Consider the following 12,183-nt stretch of genomic DNA (forward strand, 5'->3'; position numbering starts at 1 on the left):
AGGTCTGTTTTCATTCCTCCTTCTACTGTATCTCTACATGTGTCTATATCTTTGCTATTTAAATGGGTGTTCATTCTGCTTACAGCACACGAGGGAACAAAACAGCTTAGGGGTCATATGAGAGCGGGTTAACAGAGCCGTGCCAGAAGTAGAAGGATTGTGGGTTAGGCTACATGGGGGGCAAGGAGAAAGGGATTTGGTGGTAGGGGTCTGCTACAGACCCCCACATCAAGGGGAAGAAATAGATTCGGGGCTCCTGAGGCAACTCTCGGAGACCATAAAAGCTAAAGAGGCGGTAGTCATGGGGGACCTAAACTACCCGGACATCTGCTGGGAGTCACAGACAGCGAAGTCCCACCGCTCACGCAGGAGGTACACGGTCCCACTAGGGGGAATGCCATACTGGATCTGGTATTGGCAACGGGGGATGACATGGTAGGGGACCTACAGATCGGTAGCCATCTGGGGGACAGTGATCACCTAATAATAGAATTCACCATAAGACGTTGAGTGGGTAAGGTAACTAGTAGGGTGCTAGTCTTTAGGAAAGCTGATCTCAATGAACTCAGGCAATTAGTCAAGGACGCACTGCAGAGTAGGAGTTTCGAAGTGATGGGAGCCCAAGAAGGGTGGCTGTGCCTTAAGGAAACGATCCTTCGGGCACAAAGCAAGACGATCCCCGTGCGAGGTAAAAGAGGGAAAGGGGCCAGGAGGCTTCCCTGGCTGACCAGAGAAATCCAGGGCAGCCTAAGGGCCAAAAGGGGAGCACATAAAAAGTGGAAACAGAGAGAAATCACCGAAGATGAATATACCTCCTCTGCTCGTGCTTGTAGGGAGGCAGTTAGGCGGGCCAAAGCTACCATGGAGCTGAGGATGGCAACCCAAGTAAAAGACAACAAGAAATTGTTTTTTAGATATATAGGGAGTAAAAGCAAGGCCCAGGGAGGAATAGGACCCCTGCTAAATGGGCAGAAACAATTGATGATGGACAGGGGGGACAAGGCTGAACTCCTCAACGAGTTCTTTGCCTCAGTGTTCCTAAGCGAGGGGCAGGACAAGTCTCTCACTGGGGTTGTAGAGAGGCAGCAGCAAGGCACCAGACTTCCATGCGTAGATCCTGAGATGGTGCAGAGTCACTTGGAAGAACTAGATGCCTTTAAGTCAGCAGGCCCAGATGGGCTCCATCCGAGGGTGCTGAAGGCACTGGCCGACATCATTGCAGAGCCACTGGCGGGAATATTTGAACGCTCGTGGAGCACAGGCCAAGTCCCGGAGGACTGGAAAAGGGCCAGTGTGGTCCCCATCTTCAAGTAGGGGAGGAAGGAGGACCCGGGCAACTATAGGCCAGTCAGTCTCACCTCCATCCTAGGCAAAGTCTTTGAAAAAATTAACAAGGCTCACATTTGTGAGAGCCCGGCAGGACAAATTATGCTGAGGGGGAACCAGCATGGGTTTGTGGCGGGCAGATCGTGCCTGACCAATCTAGTCTCTTTTTATGACCAGGTTACGAAACGCCTGGACACAGGAGGAGGGGTGGATGTCGTATACTTAGACTTCAGGAAGGCCTTCGATACGGTATCCCACCCCATACTGGTGAACAAGTTAAGAGGCTGTGACTTGGATGACTACACAGTCCGGTGGGTGGTGAATTGGCTGGAGGATAGCACCCAGAGAGTCGTGGTGGATGGGTCGGTTTCGACCTGGAAGGGTGTGGGCAGTGGGGTCCCGCAGGGCTCAGTCCTTGGACCAATACTCTTTAATGTCTTCATCAGTGACTTGGACGAGGGAGTGAAATGTACTCTGTCCAAGTTTGCAGATGACACAAAGCTATGGGGAGAAGTGGACATGCCGGAGGGCAGGGAACAGCTGCAAGCAGACCTGGACAGGTTGGACAAATGGGCAGAAAACAACAGAATGCAGTTCAACAAGGAGAAATGCAAAGTGCTGCACCTAAGGAAGAAAAATGTCCAGCACACCTACAGCCTAGGGAATGACCTGCTGGGTGGCACGGAAGTGGAAAGGGATCTTGGAGTCCTAGTGGACTCCAAGATGAACATGAGTCGGCAGTGTGACGAAGCCATCAGAAAAGCCAATGGCACTTTATCATGCATCAGCAGATGCATGACGAATAGGTCCAAGGAGGTGATACTTCCCCTCTATCGGGCACTGGTCAGACCGCAGTTGGAGTACTGCGTACAATTCTGGGCACCACTCTTTAAGAAGGATGCGGATAACCTGGAGAGGGTCCAGAGAAGGGCCACTCATATGGTTAAGGGCCTACAGACCAAGCCCTACGAGGAGAGACTAGAGAAACTAGACCTTTTCAGCCTCCGCAAGAGAAGGTTGAGAGGCGACCTTGTGGCTGCCTATAAGTTCATCACGAGGGCACAGAAGGGAATTGGTGAGTATTTATTCACCAAGGTGCCCCCGAGGGTTACAAGAAATAACTGCCACAAGCTAGCAGAGAGCAGATTTAGATTGGACATTAGGAAGAACTTCTTCACGGTTAGAGTGGTCAAGGTCTGGAACGGGCTCCCAAGGGAGGTGGTGCTCTCCCCTACCCTGGGGGTCTTCAAGAGGAGGTTAGATGAGTATCTAGCTGGGGTCATCTAGACCTAGCACTCTTTCCTGCTTATGCAGGGGGTCAGACTCGATGATCTATTGAGGTCCCTTCCGACCCTAACATCTATGAATCACACCGTAGCTTTTCAAAGGAATATATCTGCACATGTGTGTGCACACACTCGCACACACTTACACATCATTTAACTTCCTCTCTACTTTTACTATCAACATTCAATTGTCTTTTAAATAGCCAAGCATATTCACACACTGTGACCATGAAGTGTGAACTCAGCACTGGTGGGCAGTAGCTTAGGATATGGACATGTGTTACTGTCACTCGCTATCCAAGAACCGTTCACTTAGCTTGGATGAATTCTACAGCATGTTTGTGGTGCTCTCTTCCACAGTAAAGAAAACATGTAGTGGAAGCAACAAGGCAAAACTGAATAAAAGGCAGGAGGGGAGGCCTAGCTTGCTATTTTGTTTAGCTGGAGATGGGCACCAGCACTAGTTCTGTTCACAGCCAGGAGTGTCTGGAAGCCACAGGCTTGCTTCCATCTGTTGTAGAAGTGTTTCCAGCAGTCTGGTTCCAGCAGTTTCCAGGGCTCAAGAGGGTTTGGATCCATATTTTTATTTGAGACCCACTTCTCACACTGATAGACATCTCCACAAATCTCCCCTCCCATCTCCAGCCTCCTCTTTCCTTACCTTGACATCGAAGACAATGATGCTAGCACTTGGGAGGTCAACAGGAAGCACTTGTGAGCAGGGAGAGGTGATGTTAGCATAAGTGCCTATTCCTATCTGTACCAAAAAGAAACCCGTGTGCTGAGTGCCCCAAGTACTCTCAGAAGGGCTCTTCACTTGAGGCTACCGTATGCAGTGCCAGCTGACATGCAGTACTTGTCTCTCCCAAAGAGCCTGTTGGAGAGGAAACTCCACAGGTTAGTTGCAGCATATTATTGTTGTTGGTGCCATTATCAGAACTTTAATTAATCCACCTACTTTTTCTCCCTTGCCTCCTTGTCGTTCCCTCCCTCTGGTTTCCAGCAGTTACAACAGCAGTCGCATTTGCCTCGGCAGCACCTCCAGCAGCAGCGAACTCCGTATCCAGTGCAACAGGTCAACCAGTTCCAAGGTAAAAGCAAATAGCTTTGTATAGCCTGAGAAGCAGTGCTGTGCTCTGCAGCAGACAGATGAGTGTCCATCCCCTCCAAGCCTCCAAGTGTGTTGCAGGCTGGAGAGATGGCCACAACCAATCAGTCTTTTCACCCTTTGCATACTCACACACAACCACAGAACAGCACTGCACAATTTTACATGCTTAGTTAAATGTTTTGAGTTATTTTAAGCTCTTTCCTATAAAATCTGGCCATTAAGAATACATTTCTTTCTCCTCTGTTCTGTCTCTCTGACTCTTGGATTTGGGGGGGTGGGGTGGTTCTCTTCTCCCCACTTCCTCTCTCACTTTATTTCAGCCAATTCTTCACCTTCCCTCTTGTTTCTGCTGTTCTTCCTTCCTGCCCCATTATCAACAACCCTCCCCTTCCCCTTTAGGGAAGTTTTTTTCACTTGGTCCCTTCAGAAGAGGTCATCTTAATCTGAAGAAAGCGTAGGTAGAATATACATGAGATAGTGGTGGGGGGAATTAATTAGCCCAGATGCAAATGGAGATTGCTTACATTTGGCAGCTGCAAGGATTTTTGCAAAACATTTATAAATTGTAGGAAAACCTAAGGGAGGAAAATCCTCTTTTGGAGAACAAGGATTTTGCATTGACTCCTCATACTTAGAAAACTCAACATCTTCATTAACTGTGTTGAGAACTAAAACAGGGGATGCTCATCTCCAGCCTGTGGGCAAGAATTGGCCTATGGAGCCATGTTATCTGGCTTGCTGGGCTTTCCAAGGGTCTGAACATGTGGTGGCAGGGGGGTGGCATAGTCTCAATTACTTTTTCCCTGCTGCCAAATTTCCAGACCTTTGGGAGGCCCCATGGGCTGGAGAGCATGGTCCTCCCTGATAGATTGGGCATTTAGGGACAAGGCAGCAGGGGGCCTGATCCAGCTGTGCAAGGCTGAGGTGGTGCAAGGCCCAATCCGAACACTGACCCCCAGTTCTGGCTTGTGGACCAACCCACAGGACCAAACAATTGAGCACCACTGGACTAAAGTGTTGTTGACACAGTCAGTATTTCACGTAGCACAGTGTAATTGCAAGAAGCATCAGGACAAGAAATGAGGAAGGCACATCACCAAGTGAACAAAGGGCTAGATCCTCTGCGTGTGTAGATTGACACGATTTCAATAAATTAATTGAATTATCTAACGTTCCCATCTCTGGCAACATAATTCCTACATGCACTTCAAGAACACCTGCCAAACGATTGGCAGAATGGCAGGGCAGCACACACTAGCTGAGAAACTTGCACAAAAAAAATGCTCTTTCTCTCATCTGTGAAATATGCTACCAAATCTGTTGGTTTAAAGAAAATACAGTCAAACTCAGTGATTCCCAACCAGGCTACTGGGGTGCCACCAGATCTTTTGAAGGGTGCCATGAGGTGTGAGAAGATGAGTGAAGTGTTAGGAGATAAGCAGTTAAATTAAACTGCTAGGCCCCTCTGCAAAGAAACAAGCACTGTAGTCTGTAAATTAGTTTTTGAAGTTGGGTGCCGCTCAATTCACAAAAGTTATCGAGGGGTTCCTCGACTTCAAAATGGTTGAGAACCGCTGGTGTAACCTGACCAAAGAGGGGATTCATTTTCATGTATAAGCCAATTTAAAAAAATACATAGCTAAAATCTTCATTCAGTTACAACCATGGGAACCAATGGACTTTACCAGAACTGCCTGGATGAAGCTAAGAGGAGACTTGGCTCAGTGTCTTAAGATGTTTGTCTCTCTAAAAATACTTTAAAATCTGTCCATCTAACCTATACTCACTCCTGTTTCTTACACTAGTATAATAGCAGTTCTCAAATTGTAGTGCATGCTAGTTGGTACAGGCTCTTCTGCTTGTTTCCAGCTGCTAAATGGCATTATAATACAGCTAAAAATGCATTAAATACTTTTCTAATACTGTTTTTCCACTTAAGCCCTTGCTGAAGCCATTACAAAAGTACTATGCTCTTGCCTAGCAGAAGGGAGAGAAGGTGGCTGTGAAAAATGCTGTGAAAAAAATTGAGACCAGTCACAAATGGTGGAGGAGGAGATCCACCCTGGGAAACAGTTAAGACTCCCCCAGTGCATAACATTGAGAAAATAGTTTTGTCAGTAATGTAAGCAAAGGAGAAGCTGTCAGCTCCCCTGCTTCACGTACATGAGATCTAGACAGGCTCTTTTTCACCTTGCAAAATGTCCTGCAGGCTGACACTCATGTATATTGCGTGCCATGGAAGAACAGAGAGCCAAGAGTAATTGGAGGACCGTACAGCAGGCTGCTTTTATATTTAAATGTAATAATGTTTGAGCTGTGAGTAATTGTCTGCATCCTCCTGTTGCAGCATCCCCTGCAGAGGATTTCATTGTTTTAGTTCAGTACAGTATTGACTCGAAACCACAATGAACCCTTGGCATCATCAGAATTCCTGTAATTGTTTTTAAATAAAGATAGTAAATACGGAGGCATATTGGCTTCCCAGAAATCGATAACCCCATCAGGAAGACACAAGCGCGGTTCAGTTATCTGCCATGGTGTGGAATTTAACAAGGTTAGGATTTTCTGGTTTCCCATCACTGGGCCAAGGTGGAGTACAATGTGCTTATAGTATTGATTCACTAATACACTCTCTCTGCTTTAAACGTCCACAAAACACAATTTTTCTTCTTTCCATAGACTTAATCAGTAACAATGATATAGGAAATCCATTCATTTTTGCCTCCTGAGCGATTAAAAAATTGATTGGCCTTCTGAGTCTGACATTTCCATTTTCATGGCTCAGTTTTGAAAGACAATAGAGATATTTAAAAAAGATGCTCAAATGGTTAACTGGAGTTCAGTTACCCTGCTTCCAATGAAGTTCAGTGGGATGTGACAGAGGCAGGATTGGGTCCCACATCTGAACAGAATAAGACTGCAAGTGCAGCTGAATACAACACAAGGAAGGTCAGGACCTGTATGTGTTCACATTAAAAAACTCCACATTTTCCCAATGAGGGGATGATTCAGTGTTATACATTGGTACATAATAAACGCTTCTAGGATACAGGTAAAGTTTTTAAAAGCCTCTAAATGCCTACATTAGTTTGGAAGTAGGATTTGGGCTCCTAGGTCACTGATAGGCCTTTGAAAATGTTATTGCTGGTCACATTAATCTGATAGGATAACCCTACCTCAGTATAGCTACAGAGCTCAGTACAGTGGCTATGCGGCATAACTGCAGCTTCAGAGCCTCCAAGTTTAACAAGAGAACCTTGTACGGTGCTTTATCATGAAGACAATGATGGATTGGCCTGGATCATGCACAGAATCAAGTTGTGTTGATACTTTTAAGACAGGGAACTGAAGGCCCATGGATCTCTATGGGGACAAATCCCCAAATTGCCATAAAGGAGAATTGCTTAGTGAGTAAATCATTGGCCTTTAACCTCTCCAGGCCCATTTTAGGTCTTAAGGGAAATTAGCTTAATGGTCTGTATTGATAGTATTCTCTCCTGAACAGTGTTTCACTTCACAAATTGAATACATAACGTGATCAGCAATCCCCGTTTAGAGTGGCACTAGAGCTGTGTTGCCTCTCACCTTCAACGAAAGGGACTTTGCTGGTCAGGGTTGAGGTCAGAGCCAGAATTGTACAGGGATGCACATCACTACCAAAATGTAAATAACAAAAGGGCTAGAGCAGTGGTTTTCAACCTTTTTTCATTAGCGGACCCCTTTGAAAATTTCGAGTGGAGGTAAGGACCCCTTTGAACTGTAAGTGTGGGGATTCCCATACTTTTGATTGATCATAGTCATTTTTTGCGAACACTTTAGACATAGTCTGCAGACCACAGGTTGAAAACCAGTGGGTTAGAGCATGTCTTCCCAGTGTGGTTAAGCTTCTCCACTCTCCTTCAGCTGTAAGAGGAGAGAATAATTTATTCACTTCAAAAGCAAGGAGATCTGGAATCCTCCTATGATCCAAAGGGCTCCTCCAAATTCTTGTTTTTGCAAAGATGCACTATTGAAGTTTTATGGGTTTTTTTCTCTCTCCTTGCTGTAGGTTCTCCCCAGGATATAGCAGCTGTGAGAAATCAGGCAGCGCTTCAGAGCATGAGGACCTCCCGAATGATGGCCCAGAGTGCAGGCATGATGGCAATGGCACCTTCTCAGAACCCTGGCACAATGTCTACTGCAGCGGGTCAGTCCGAGATGGGAATGGCTCCTTACAGCAACACATCTACCAGCCAAACGGGAATGTACAGTATGAGCACAGGGATGAGCCAAATGTTGCAGCACCCAAACCAAAGTGGCATGAACATGGCACACAATGCAGGCCAGGGACCAAGGCAGCCTGTCTCTGGACAAGGGGTCGGAATGATCAGCAGTTTTGGTCAAAATATGCTGGTGAACTCTGCTATTCCTCAACATCAACAGCAGATGAAAGGACCTGTGGGCCAGATCTTACCTCGGCCACAGGCACCAAGACTTCAAAACATAATGGGAACTGTTCCACAAGGAACACAAAACTGGCAGCAACGAGGACTACAAGGTATCCCTGGAAGGACTACCAGTGAAATGGGGCCATTCAACAATGGCACAACATATCCAATGCAGCCTGGGCAGCCAAGGCTGCCCAAGCAGCATTTTCCACAGGGAATTAACCAGTCAGTTGTGGACACTACTGGGACAGTAAGAGGCCTGAACCCAGCAATGGGAAGACAAATGCTGCAACCACTGCCTGGGCAACAAGGAACCAGTCAGGCAAGGCCAGTGGTTCTGCCTGCCATTAGCCAAGGGGTTCCCACTATGTCTGGTTTCAGTCAGCCTTCTGCGCAGCAGATGCCAGGTGGTAACTTTGCTCAGAGCAGCCAAGGCCAGGCTTACGAGAGGAATCCCACTCAGGACATGTCGTACAATTACAGCGGCGAAGGAGCAGGGGGCTCCTTCTCAAGCCTAGCGGAGGGTGCAGACCTTGTGGACTCTATCATTAAGGGTGGACCAGGGGACGAGTGGATGCAAGAACTCGATGAGCTGTTTGGAAACCCCTAGGGAATGGGCGTGCAGTTTTAAAACTTTGATTGTTAATTTAAAAAAGAGGAAAGAAGGAAAACGGGATGTCGCCCCATCTACAGGGGGTTGTTTTTTTTAATCTGTGCAAACCGAGCTGATCCGCAGCTAGCTGTGGGAGAGTCAGGCGGTGATTAAAAAAACATTGACGTGTCGATATCGCAAAACTTCCACACAGCAATTGCCACTGCACGGCAGCGCCTGCTGCACATGTGTACGTGAGGGAAGGTTGGGGTGGGGCAGAGGGACAAAAAAGCAGCTGCTCTCCACAGATGAGGAAAGCCAGCGGTCCCCCTGCAGCAAGGCACTGTTGCATAGTGATGTAGTGTTCTTCCACCCTGTTGTGCTGTAATCACTGCAACTTTCAGGGCACAGGAAGAGCCAGGTCCTTGGTCTAGGAATAGAAACTAAGGAAGTTGACAGGTCACAGGCCAGGTCAGAAAAGTGAACTGATCTCTGGACTGAAGCCGAGAGCAGACAGCGAGGTGTTCTGCTCTCTTTGGTTTGATACAGAGCAAGGACCATGACACCTGCTCCAGGTGATGGTAAGAAAATGTGCGGAAGGGGTCGCCATTTTCACTGTAGAGTGATAAAACAATTAATATAAAAGCTTAGCAAAACATAAATCTGGCAATACGTAGGGAAGGACGGTTTGATTACAGGACTGTCACAGGAGGCTAGCAAAGATAGCCACTACTTAGGTGGGTAAGTTAACTCACTGAGCTATGAAGTCTCCTTTCAGGCTTAGAACATTGCTTCTTTATCAGAACACAGCTCTGCTGCCAAAACAGCCGAGAAAGGTGTGAAATACAAACAGACTACAGTGGAGATTTCTGTAGCTTCAGCTGAACCCCTTTTTTAATTCTTCCTCCTCGGTTTACTCATGATTCAAATGAATTTTTTCCTCACCAATGAAGGAAAAATACACAGCTGCAACACAAGCTAAGCCCACTGCACTTGGTCTTTTTTTTTCAGCTGAAAAATAGCCACCACAATTGGGGTTGGAGGTCAAAGGGTGGTGAGGGGAGCGGGAAAGGATGCCAGGCCTCAGAAAATTAAAATGCATAACTGGGGTTTGAAACTCTGAATGAGTATCTCCCCTTCTGAACTTGCAAGATTAGTGGGTATTATTAGTCTGGGGCTGGGATGCCTGGACTGTTGATTTGACATTACATGCAGCCTGCTTTTCTGTCTTAAACAGATGTTCAGTTTAATCTCCCTGGTTTGCTGGGGTGAATTCACTGGAGTGCCTGAAAAGCAGGGATCAAGAAAGGACTGCTGTAATGATTGTCTGCAGAGGGGCAACTGATTGCACTGGTGATCACAAACACGGGATCTACCCAAATAAGTTTTTAAGGCAATAGTAACCTATCACCTGAGAGAGTTAATGTGGACCTGGTCTGAGTGTGTAACAAACTATGATGTTTTTCAGAAAGTTGCTTTTAAAATAATAAAACCCAGCCATTTGGGATGTCTAAAACTAGTCTTTGTGAGCCACAATGTGTGCTGTAGTGAAAGCTGATTAAATCATCCAAACCTACCAATTGGTTTGTCCTCAGCTGCTTGGCTTAGGTCCAGTGATGTGAAGTGCTGAGCCATTCAAGTCAATGGGAGCTGAGGGTGCATAGTACCTCTCAGTGCTTTGTGATGAGCCCTTTGTTTTTATGTGGATCCCTAATATGAACAGGAGCAGTGAATGGGGGCAAAATGGATCTCTTGTTCACCTAGTGCCCTGCTACTTGTTCACTCTTGTGCAGTAAGTAAGTAACTCTTTGAACGGCTTACCTAGATGAGGGGGGAAAGGTGTTTTTACATGCTGCTGTGTATACAGGGCAGGCTCTGTGTTTAGCATGGGATAGCTGGTCATGATGAACTTCCAACTCACCTGTGGAAAAGTGCAGCTTGCTTTTTTCAGCACTGGTGTTTGAAAATGCATTAGTGAACGTGTTTTAGCTAATACACTTGTAAGATACACCTTCCAGGTCCATTCCAGTTCCCACTAAAGCCAGCAGGAATTGATCTTTCTATTGAATTCAGTGGGTATTGAAGTGGACCCTAATTCTATAAAAGAAGTGAGCACCAGCCAAAGGTTTCAGCCCACAAGCATGTTGTGGTTAGGTGGATCTTAGTCCTGCTACCATAAAGTGGGGGGGAAGGGGGGCGGGGGTGGGATGAAGGGTAGTAGAACTGGTATCCCCAAGGGGAAAGGGTTTTGCGTGTGTGTGTGCTGGGAGCGGGCAAATAGGGTAACTTATACTAGTCCTGCACTGTATTAAGCATTTGCACCCTGCAAATCAAGGGAAAGGTGCCACTGAGCATGGTAGGAAGAGAGTAGCTGTTCTTCCTCTCCCAGGCAACATCAGTGTTTCCTTAGAACGGTAACAAGAAGTTCCCTGCCAACGCAGTGACAACAGGAATTTCAGATTTAGAAACACACAAAAAACAAAGTGACAGACATGGCTATTCACCCTCATCGGTAGAGAAGAGGAACCACTGTATAAGTGGTGGGGGGAAGTTGGGTGATGAGGGCTATGTCTCTGTTGTCTTTATAAAGCTTCCTCCAAATACTCCATACTGGGACCAAGTACTAGGGAGGTAGATTTTCATAGGTTTGGGGTTTTTTTCTTACTATGGTGCTGATGTATATGTAAAGTTTAAAAAAAAAAAGGTAATTTGTAAATATGTTTTTACAATTCTGCAGATATCACTGGGTCTACTATCTGTAAAATATATACATATAAATATATATATATAAATATATATATACTGTTTGTTTAAAATAGAGTATTTTTATTTCATTCCTTAACTCATCCTTACTGCAGTGGTATTGCACTTCAGATGATGTCTAATTACTAATTTGTACTGTATCCCAGACAGCAACTTGCTCCATTTTATTCAGATTTTTCTAGTTTTCTGTTTTTACTTTGTACATTAAGCATTGCTTATTTCCTTTTGAGACCTGTACAGAGCTCTGAAAATGTAGAAATGACCTGATGTTAACATACCACTTTTAAAGAAAAAAACAAAAACAAATAAAAGATTGTTATCTGAATTTAAAAACAGGTTGATTTGGAAAGTTCTCCCTCATGAACCTCAGTGTCACCATAGTACCAGATACTAGCACTATTATCTTAGGGCTTTGGTGGAAGGAAAGAAATCTACTTTAAAATAAGGGGTTGGGGTTTAGGAGCTATTTTATTTTGGTTGTGTAGCCATAAGTTAATCAGTAGATAGAAAGAGGCAGAATCTGTCTGAGTTTCTGGTTGCAGGAACGAACCAATAGTTTTGTTCTGTCATCGGTCTCTGTGGAGCTGCATAGTAGTTAACACTGCCAAAAGTTTTAATTGTAAGTCATTTTCACACTTTCCAGAGCACTCATTTTTTATGCTTATTTTTTCCAAGGTT

General features: G+C 45.6%; 1 protein-coding gene across 3 annotated transcripts in view; it reads left to right on the forward strand.

The window, feature by feature from the left end:
• MAML3 (mastermind like transcriptional coactivator 3) overlaps window positions 1-11,838 on the forward strand; it is a 364,995-nt gene extending 353,157 nt beyond the window's left edge. For 2 of the 3 annotated variants that reach the window (XM_019489759.2, XM_059722047.1), the window contains 2 exons: window positions 3,616-3,703; window positions 7,772-11,838. In XM_019489759.2, the coding sequence (XP_019345304.2) occupies window positions 3,616-3,703; window positions 7,772-8,760 (1,077 nt within the window). In that variant the 3' untranslated portion in view covers window positions 8,761-11,838. The remainder of the gene's footprint in view (window positions 1-3,615; window positions 3,704-7,771) is intronic. The other variant, XM_059722046.1, reaches the window with a different exon arrangement.
• Window positions 11,839-12,183: the final 345 nt, after the last annotated feature.

This window comes from Alligator mississippiensis, chromosome 2 (genome assembly GCF_030867095.1).
Source record: "Alligator mississippiensis isolate rAllMis1 chromosome 2, rAllMis1, whole genome shotgun sequence".
Classification (NCBI taxonomy): domain Eukaryota; kingdom Metazoa; phylum Chordata; order Crocodylia; family Alligatoridae; genus Alligator; species Alligator mississippiensis.